General features: G+C 61.8%; 1 protein-coding gene across 4 annotated transcripts in view; it reads left to right on the top strand.

Annotated features, from left to right (window-relative positions):
• Positions 1–6,465, top strand: part of LOC125615383 — a 22,036-nt gene extending 15,571 nt beyond the window's left edge. For all 4 annotated transcript variants that reach the window (XM_048799446.1, XM_048799444.1, XM_048799445.1 and 1 more), the window contains 2 exons: positions 3,743–4,933; positions 5,106–6,465. In XM_048799446.1, the coding sequence (XP_048655403.1) occupies positions 4,578–4,933; positions 5,106–6,294 (1,545 nt within the window). In that variant the 5' untranslated portion in view covers positions 3,743–4,577 and the 3' untranslated portion in view covers positions 6,295–6,465. The remainder of the gene's footprint in view (positions 1–3,742; positions 4,934–5,105) is intronic.
• Positions 6,466–9,964: the final 3,499 nt, after the last annotated feature.

The raw sequence follows: 9,964 nt of genomic DNA, 5'->3' as shown, positions 1-9,964 counted from the left end.
CTCCTTCCCCCCTCCCGCCAGCTGCCCCTTCCCTACCGGCCCCGAGACTGCATGTTTTAAGACCACTGCTGATGAGAATTTTTACAAGTTTTTTTTTATAAGAGTGATAACAGCTCTTTCGAGACAATAATGTGGCTCAGGAAGGGTTTTAAGGAGCTTTAGGAAGAGGCTCTGATTAGTAGCTGGGCCCCTCTGCCTGGACCAGCCGAATGGCCTGCATTTATGTGCTGTTGATTGCCTTTGCCCTCTGGGGACAGAGCTCCTCTGATGACCAAAACTCTTTTTCAAGAGCCAACTGCCCCATTGGGCCCTCCCCCCCCAGGGCGGGGGTGGGGCCTCCTGGACACTGGCCTCTGCCGACCTGGCATGCTCAGGTCCAGGAAGGCGCTGGGCCTGGGGGAGGACTATGGAGAGGTCCCAGCTGGTGCTGGAGGGCAGCAGGGGTGCAATGGGCCACCAGGTGGCGATGGAGGACCAGCCAGGGAGGCCAGGGCACGTCCCACCCCACGTGGGCTAGCACAGAGGAGGGTGGGGAGGCTGGCCTCTGCTGGTGGGGCTGTTGGAGGCCCTCCTGCTGCCCAGTCGGGCCGGGGAGGACCACACTGTCGCCTGGACGCACCAGGTGCGGGGCCTAGGGACAGCGTGGAGGAATCGCAGCCTCCTCAGGGGCACCCCTGACTCGTGGGCTGGCTCTGCTCTGGAGGCACCAGGGACCAACCTGCTCACACCTGAACAGCTTCATCCAGCTGGGGCCTGGAGAGGAGGACGGCAAGTCAGGGATCCACAGGCCAGGGCTGCAGACACTCCTGGGACCTCGGGACAACAGCGGAGGAAGACCCCAGCCTAAAGGGCAGTGGCCGCTGGCTGTGGTGCCCTGATGCCTGGCGCATCTGAAAACTTTGTCGGCCAAAACCACCTCCACGTTCATCTTTCTTTATCAGAGTGGGTCCCGAAAGAGCCCAGTCACAGACCACCCTGGGGTCGCTTGGGGACGTCACTAGGCCTCATGTGGTTGCGGGTCTGCTTCCTGAGAACTGGCATTGCAAGGGAAGTGGGTCAGTGGTGACCCTGCTCCCTACTGGGAGGGGTCCCCCTCCCGGGAATCTTAATAAGGGACAGGGAGAGGGGTTCGCGTCCCCTGGGCTGCTCTGGGGCTCAGGGAGGGCAACAGCTGCTGGTGCTGGGGGAGGAGCAGAGGCAGGGCCCTTGGCGGGGCCAGGACCAGGGCTTTGCTCTACAGTCGTATAAAGGAAGGGTCCTTAGTGACCATTTGGAAAACAGCCACACGCCCGCCTTGCGGGCTGATCATGTGAGCCACCAGCACCTGGTTGAGACCTTGCAGGGACACATCCCCAGAGGGTTCCTGTGATCTTGGACAAAGCCTGGCCTTGGCAGGGAGGCCCTCCTGGTCTGGGCTGTCTGGAAAGGCAGACAGTTCCGTTGGTGGACACCATGGCCTCAGGAATATCTCCCCAGGTCCCTGGGCCTCAGCAAAGGTCTCAGCCCAACACCGAACCCTAGTCCCAGCTCACACAGCCTAGATCTCTGCCCCACATGGAGTCCTGATCCCAGGTCACAGAGCCTAGATCTCAGCCCCACAAGGAACCCTGGTCCCAGACACAGAGCCTAGGTTCAGCCCAAGTGGAGCCCTGATCAGCTCACAGAGTCTAGGTCTCAGCCGAAGTGGAGCCCTGGTCCCAGACACAGAGCCTAGGTTCAGCCCAAGTGGAGCCCTGATCCCAGCTCACACAGCCCAGGTCTCAGCCCAAGTGGAGCCCTGATCCCAGGTCACACAGCCTAGGTCTCAGCCCAAGTGGAGCCCTGATCCCAGCTCACACAGAGCCTAGGTCTCAGCCCAAGTGAAGCCCTGGTCCCTGCTCACAGAGCCTAGGTCTCAGCCCCACTTGGAGTCCTGATTCCAACTCCCAGAGACTAGGTTTCAGCCCCACATGGAGACTTGATCCCAGGTCACAGAGCCTCCGTCTCAGCCCCACATGGAGCTCACAATCACACAGAGCCTAGGTCTCAGTTCTTGTTGGAGCCCTGGTCCCAGCTCACAGAGCCTAGGTCTCAGCCCAAGTGGAGCCCTCATCCCAGTTCACAGAGCCTAGGTCTCAACCCCACACGGAGCCCTGATCACATCACACAGAGCCTAGGTCTCAGTCCTTGTTGGAGCCCTGGTTCCTGCTCACAGAGCCTAGGTCTCAGTCCTTGTTGGAGCCCTGGTTCCTGCTCACAGAGCCTAGGTCTCAGCCCCACATTGAGCCGTGACCCCAGCCCACTTGTACTCCTAACCGTCCTCAGCCTGTGGTCTGAGCAGGCAGGTCTCCAAGGGCCTGTGAGGATGGATGGTTGTCCAGTGATGGGCAGACTTGGGGCAACACCTCCTAGCATGGAGTAGGGTAGTCTTGGGTAACGTCCTGAGGAGGCATTTGACTGCTTCCCTTGGCTAATTCCGTGGAGTGTGGCTCTGGGGCTGACACTGTGCCCTGTTCAGGCAGAGGAGTGCACCTTGAGGCTCTGGGTGGGTTTCCTGGCTCCACTGTTGGTGCCTGCACCCTGGGGAGCCTTGTCTGCCTTAAGGAAGCCCGGGGGAGGGAAGCCACAGGGGCTCCCTCTGTCTAGACTGCAGAGGCTCTGTGCTGGGGGTGGCCCTGGTGGCTGGGGCCTCTGGGTTCCTCCTGCCCGACTCTGACTCTCTCTTCACCTGTCCAAGTGGAGAACACTGGAGGCCCAGGAGGAAGGGGCACCTGGGGCAGTAGGGCTGGCTCCAGGGACAGCCGGGACTCCCTGTACAGGCACACTGAGCCCCCATTCCACCATGTCTGGGAGCAGAGCTTCCCATGACACTCCCAGGCGGTGGGCACAGATGAGGGCTCAGCCCCTCTGGAAGGGGAGTGGTGTCCCCGGCCACCCAAGGGTCATACAGGGGCCCTGAGAATCTCTCTGAAGAAGGCTCTACTTGGTGGCCTGGACCCCTTGGGGTCTCCCATACCCTCTGAATAAGGCATGAGCTGGGCAGGGACCCCGTCTCTCTGGGCGGCACTGACTGTGGGGCGGGGGTGGCTGGCATGGCCAGGAAGGGATGGCCTCAACTTGGGCCTGGAAGACATGGCGTCTGTCTTGCAGGGAGAGGGACAGAGACTGTGGCCGCCTGGTGGGAGGCCACTGCCCATGGACACCTGGAGGCCAAAGGTGGGGAGATGGGCTGGGGGAGTCGAGAGGCCTCCAGTCCCTGCCCTGGATCACCCAGCAGCGCAGAGGCGCAGGGGTCTGCTCTGTGCTGGGCAAGGCCTGGGGGCTGAGGTTGCCGGGGGGCCGCCCCTGCTGAGAGGGGAGGGGGCCCTTGCCCCAGGTCCCAAGGCCAGCGTCCCAGCTGCTAGGACAGCGAGGGGCACTGCTGACCCACAAGGAGATGCGGCTTCAGGTCACAAGTGCAAAGCCACAGCTAGTGAATATTTAACGAGGCCTAACAAAGCGCATGCATAATTAACCAGGCGGTGGAGGAGCCGGAATAATTTGTCTTCTTAAAGGGGATTCGGTAATTTGTTAAGCTGTTTTGAAATCTGCAGTCTAGCTGCGGGAGCCGCTCTGATTTCTAAATTAATTTGTGTGATTTAGAAAGTAGGAGCCTCCACTTCTGTGGTGGCCACGGTGTCGGGTGGCCTCTGCTGGCGCTGGCTCACCAGTATATTCTGTTTTTGTTGATTGACTAATTGGCTGATGGATGCTTCATTTCCAGGGCCCCCTGCTGAGCTCAGTCCTTGCCTTCCACCTGGCTGCGGCCACCCCACCCCACCATGCTGGGGCTGAGTGGCCTGGCCTCCCCAGCTGCCTCCTGCTGATGTTGGCTGAGCACCCCTGGGCTGGAGGGGTGAGCCTGCATGGTGGCCTGCAGGGGCCAGCCCGTGGGGGAGCACAGCCCTCAGACATGCTCTGAGGTCGACTGACCCATCTGCACTTTAAGGACCCAGCAGCGAGGGTCCTAACGGTGTCATGACTTAGGGGTCACATGGGTAACCATGGGAGGAGCCGACCCGTTTCCTCAGATGTCAGGACCATGAACTTGGCTGGGGGACAGTGGTGAGGAGCTGGTGCTGAGTGCTGGCTGTCCCTGCCCAGCCCCTAGGAGCATTTTGGCCCAGCTGGTCGGCACCTGAGTCTTCAAAGGCCACGCCACCATCCCATTAGGCCAGAGGCTGCAAGATAGTGGGGGACGTAAGAGTCCACTTCTGCTGAGCCTAGGTTCATCTGCTCTGAGCCTGGTATCACCTCCTGTGCTGAGCCTGACATCACCTCCTGTGCTGAGCCTGGGATCACCTCCTGTGTGCTGAGCCTAGGATTACCTCCTGTGCTATGCCTGGTATCACCTCCTGTGCTATGCCTGGTATCACCTCCTGTGCTGAGCCTGACATCACCTCCTGTGCTGAGCCTGGGTTCATCTGTACTGAGCCTGGTATCACCTCCTGTGCTGAGCCTGACATCACCTCCTGTGCTGAGCCGGGGTTCACGTCCCCTGATGTGCTTCGTGGCAACCCTCCTGAAAGGGGCCCTGGTGATTCCCAGCTCACATCCCTATGGAGCCAGTGTTTGCTAAGAGGCGTTTCAGTTTGGTGACTTCGACATGCCAAGCCAAGAGAATTGGACAGATTCCACCAAATTTGGCTATGGGAGTGGTCTCCAGTGTTCTTGGTGGCTCACTCCTGAAAAGCTTGGGACTCTGGACTCTTGGACTCTTGCCTGCAGTGCCCCCGGTGTGTCCCTGGAGGAGGGGTGGGGAAGGCTTGGTGCATGCTGCCCCTCCATGCCCGCTGGACTCCAAGAGGGGCCAGGGCACCTCAGGAAGCAGCTGTCACCTGGCCTTCTGCAGCTCCTGTGTCTGCTTCTCTCTGAGCTGCCTGGGGCTGTGTCCAGGAGTCACATGGCACCTGAGGTGAGGAGGACCAGTCCCATCCCTGATTGGGGCTAGGGAGGGTTTCCTAGCACCCGGGAGCTTCTGGGCCAGGTTTCTGGGCCTGGGAACTACAGTGGAGCCTGTGGTTTTCTTTGACTCTGGGAGATTCTGGGGGAGCTGGGGGGAGTCAATTGAGAGAGCCCATCTCTAGGATGAGTGGCCAGCGGGGTGGACATAACAGACCACAGCCTCCCAGGGCCTGCCTCCTGGTGGTGGCTCAGGACATCACCCCTGGGCAGGTGAGAAAGGTGAGAGGCACTTGCCCTACAGGGGGGCTTCTGCAGGCCCTTCCCCTGCTCTTCCTCCACCACCCTCTCCAGCTCCCTGTGGCCTTTAGCCATGTTCTGGTTGGGGTTTCTCAGCAGCGGGGCTGGGAGCCCCTGAGGGAAATGCCTTCCGGTCTCCACTCCTGGGGAGAGGGGCCTGGCCCCTCCTCTGCCAGAGCCCACACAGCGCAGGATTCAGAGGCCAAGGACAAGTTCCATGTTGGAGGAGGCTGGACAGGGTGCCCTGGGGTCCAAGGAGATTGCCGGGCACTGGAGCTGCAAGCTGACCAAGGTGTGGCTTCTCCATCTCCAGGGGACCCACCTGCTGCTGCTGCTGCCCCTTGTTCCCTTCAGAGCTTCCTGAGGGGGTGGGAGCCTGGGGGTGGGCCCTGTCCCAGCAGGCCAGGCAGGGCTCCAGCTGTAACAGCCCCTGGCTCTGAAGCCGCCCAGAGGGCTCCTTCCTGTCACATAGTGTGGTTTTCAAGCTCCGGGCTCCAAAGCCAGCCCTGCAGGACCCGGATGGACCTGGCCTCTGCTGACAAACACCAGGGGAGAAGGTGGCAGCGACCTGGGGGCACCCCTGAGCCTGAGCATGGCCGGAGCCCCTGGCCAAGGCAGGCCTGGACAGTGCTGCTCCCTGAGAAGGGAGCTAGCAGCTGGCCTCTGCGTGCGGAGGGTGATTCCAGCAGCCTGTCCGTCCACTCCTACTGCCCAGGAGAGGAGCGGAGGCCGTGCAGGCGGGTGCCAACCCTCCCCTGGGCTGGTGGGCGCCACCCTTCCCGAGAGCTCTGCCCAGGAGGGGAAACCGAGGCTGAGACGCAGCAGGCCCCAAGCGGGAGGGAGGGGCTCCCTCCTGGCCTCTCTGCAGGCGGGGCCTCATGTCATCTGATGGGCTGCCGTCGCCTCCCATCCCCTCCCGCCCCCAGCTCGGTGCATCCTGCCCTGTTCCCAGAAGCCCCAGGTGCCTCTCCCCTCAGGGGCTCTTCGGAGGCCTGGCCATCAGCCCCCAGCCTCCTCTTTGTCCCTCCCACGAAGCCCATAGCAGCGCTTTCTCCACGGCTGGGTGAGTTCTGAAATTCTCTTTCCATTAAAAATAAATGCCCCATTTTATCTGCCTGAAATGGCTGCACTCTCTGATTGTCTTTTCCACGGTGCCATATATGGAGAACTATAAAATCATAATACAACTATTAATCCCCTGTATCTGCTTGTACCTAATTTTTATTAAAAATATCCTGTGTTCCAGCTGCCTTGTAAATTATAGCGGGGTGGGCAGCTGCAGCTGGTTAGTGGGGACAGCTCTCCCCAGAGCCCCAGGGGTGGGGCAAGGATGTGGCCAAATGCCCAGGGCTGCTGGGCCCCGTAGGGGTAAGACCCTGATCCTCAGGACTCTGAGGAGCCTGCCTTCCTGCCCAGCACGTCCTGCTGCTAACGGGTCCTCCTGGGTAGCTCAGGCTGCGTCCAGGGCCCTGCTCTTGGCTGTGACCCGGGTGAGGGAAGTTTCCCTCCACATGGAAGGGCCAGGGCAGCGGGCAGCACGGGGTGGCGGGGGCCGCGGGGCCCTTGTGCTCGTCGGCTCGGGTTGTCCCTGGGCTCCTTTTCTCCATGGCAGGATCCAGCTTTAAAAGCAGCTGCCTGTCCAGGAGAGACTCCGTCCAGTTGTGCTGGCCGCATGGCGGTGCCTGTCACCGCTTGTCTCCAGGTCGGGCTCAGGGCCGGTGCTGGGTCAGCTCAGGGGTCCCACAGCATTGCTTGTCTCCTCGCGCTGTGGGCTCCCTGCCTGGAGCTGCCCACGGAGACCTCCAGCTTCCCCTGCCTTGGTCCCTCAGTCCATCTGGTTTTAGCCAGAGCTGAGTCCCCCCAGAGGCTCCGGGACCCAAAGGGCTCAGCTCACCCAGGGAAGTGGGCAGAGCTCGGTTCTCCCCGTACTCATGGGGTCTGAGAGCTGGACCCCAGCACCCTCTGGCCTGTTTTTTGTTTTGGGGTTGCTGTGGGTCTAGACATGCCAGCCCGGTGGGGGTCAGCTCACGTGGTCCCACGGCCCTTCTTTGAAGCCATTGTTCCTCTGTGGCTTGAACCTGATGTCTCTGGCAGCGCCCTCACTGTCTGCCGTGTCAGAAGCTTCCAGGCTCACCCAGGCACTGTCGCACCCCCTACGGAGCCAACCACTTCCCCGAGATCCTGGGGACCTGTTTCAGAAGCCGGAGCCGGGGTTGGCCATTGTGCCTCCTGAAGAGCCGAGGAATGTTGTTTTAGTCACCTTGTCATCCCTGTGACCAAAAGTTGTGACAAGAACCAAATTGGAAGGAGGAAAACTTTCTTTTGGCGCGTGGTTTCAGAGGTCCAGTCCGTGGTCAGCTGCGTAGCTCAGGGCCAGGTGGGGCAGAGCATCACGGCGGAGGGGAGTGATGGGGAAAGCTGCTCAGGACACGGCACCAGGAAACAGAGCTCTGTGGGCAGGACGCCCCAGTGACGCTCCTCAGGCCACCCCCTGCCTGCCCCTACGGTCACCTCCCAGTGGATCAGTCCACTGAGCAGGCTTCAGCGCTCACAATTTAGTCATTTCACCTTGGACAATTCTTGGATTGTCTCACACGAGCTGTGGGGACACCTCACACCTAAGCCCTGACTCAGGTGTCTGTTGAGATAAAGTCCCAGCAAGCTCAGCCCACGTCTCACGGGCAGACTCAAGAACTGGGGTTCCCTCGTCGCCCTGTCCAGCTCCCCGGCAGCCCTTCCCTGGAGCTGAAAAGTGCGTCCTCAGAGGCCACTGGTTACTGATTTCCTCTGCCACACGCATGCCAGGGCCCTGGGACCTGAGATGTTTGCGGCTCCCTTGCTGGGCCAGTCCCCTGCGTAGAGCCACGTGGCCCCGGGCCCTTCCTGGGCGGTCATCCGTCAGCCCACACCAGTGAGCTCCCTTACCTTATTCTGCCGTTGGCCTTGGAAGCTCCTCTTACCCTCGGCCTGTGTTTGCCGTTACAATCAGCCCTCGGCAGCCGCCGGCTTTGCCCAGGCGGATTCAACCAATCCAGGATCCAAGACTTTTGAAGAAAAGGCGTAGGCTCTGTTCCTGTCGTCCTCCCCGACACAACCTGTAAGGACCACCAGTGGCATCCCCAGAGCTCTAGGTGTGGTAAGGGACCTGGAGAGGAGCTCACGCATGCCCTGCGGGTCGAGGTGGCCGTGGAGCCCTGAGGGACCACTGGGTGGCTCGGTTTCCAAGCCCAGCTGAGGAAGGAAGCCCCTGCAGCCCCCGCTCTGCAGACGCTACTGAGTGGTGCCTTTCTTTAATCCAGAGGAGGACGGGCTCTGCCAGGTGGCAGCCCAGTGGACACGGAGCTCCCCTGCCCCTTCCTCGAGATCTGCAACCGTAACGTGGCGTCGCAGCCACACGCAGGGAGGCCCCACCAGGCCTCCAGTCTCAGCACCTTCAGACCCAACTTAAGAGAGACCCAGGGACCAGGAGAGTGGAGAGATGAAGTCCCCGTGGTCTCCCACCAGCCAGCAGGCGACTGCTCCCGAGGCTTGGCAGCCCCAGGGGCTGGCTCGCTCCAGGCCTGCAGTGGGGCTGGGCAGGGTGGGCGGGGAGGCCAGCCAGGGCTCAGCACAGAGCAAGGGGCTGTTGGCCCGGAGAGCTGCAGGAAGTTCCGCTGCGGCTGGGGCTCCTCCCCACGCAGGGGGCCTCAGATCCCCCTGAAGTGCAGACCTCTGAAGTGAGCCTCCAACCCAGGAGCTCACACCAGACCAGCCTCTCCACCATGGTCACCCCTGCTGCTCCGCGGCCAGCTGCTCCCGAGTCTCCTCTTTTGAGGGGTGTGACATGGCGTCCCAAGGATCCTGTGAGAAGGGAGGACATGGGTCCCATTGCCCCGGCTTCCGTCCCAGAGGAGCCAAGCGTTGCTGGTGGGCGTGGTGGTGAGTCTTCCCCTCTGTCCATTGTGGGCCAGGAGACGCCCCTGCTGTCCCCTCTTCTCCCAACCGAGCCTTCCAGCTGCAGGGCATGGCCCTGCGAAGCCCGCGTCTCTGGTGCCCAGGGAGGTGGACGCTGAGTCCCTGCAGAGCCCGGCCTTTAAGAGGCCTACCTCTCAGGAGCAGTTGTAGGGCCAAGGGCGCGACCCACAGTCAGATCCATCGCTGGCCACACAGGCTCCAGTTGCTGAGGCTGCTGGGTGCCAGCATGGGGCCTGCTCACTGGAGGGGACAGAGCAGGCAGCCCTGGGCATGGGCCTGCAGTCAGGCTGGCCCGCCCCTGCTGTCAATCCTGTGGACAGCGGCAGGGGCAGGCCTGGTGACTCTGTGAGGGCAGCAGGGCCAGTCGGAAGGCCTGGGCAGCTCCGCTGGGGGAGCTAGACACGGTGATGAAGTCCAGTGGCCTCCTCGAAGCCCCCAGATGGGCATGGGAGGGTGCAGACGGGCCGTCCCACTCCAGCCCATGTTGGTGGCTCGGAGGGTCAGCTGCCGGCAGCGTGACTGACGTGCCGGGGACCAGGGTGGAACCGGGGTCTGCTGTCAATGGAAGGGAGGGTTTCCTTGGCGTCAGGGGAGGGGCCCAGAGGTCTGACCTTGGTCGTGGGTCAGTCAGCTTTCTGTCCTCGTCCCCGTGTCCCTGAGGGGCTCAGTGCTGGCTCATGGTTTCAGAGCTTCTGGCCCTGGCTGCCCGGCCTGTTGCTGGGCCTGTGGCGAGGCAGAACACCATGCAGGGACGAGTGCCCAGGGAGCCTGCTGACCTCGGGGGGGGGGG

Source organism: Marmota marmota, unplaced genomic scaffold, assembly GCF_001458135.2.
Source record: "Marmota marmota marmota unplaced genomic scaffold, marMar, whole genome shotgun sequence".
Classification (NCBI taxonomy): Eukaryota; Metazoa; Chordata; class Mammalia; order Rodentia; family Sciuridae; genus Marmota; species Marmota marmota.
Note: the sequence above shows the minus strand (reverse complement) of the source record. Positions and strands in the feature narration are given on the sequence as shown.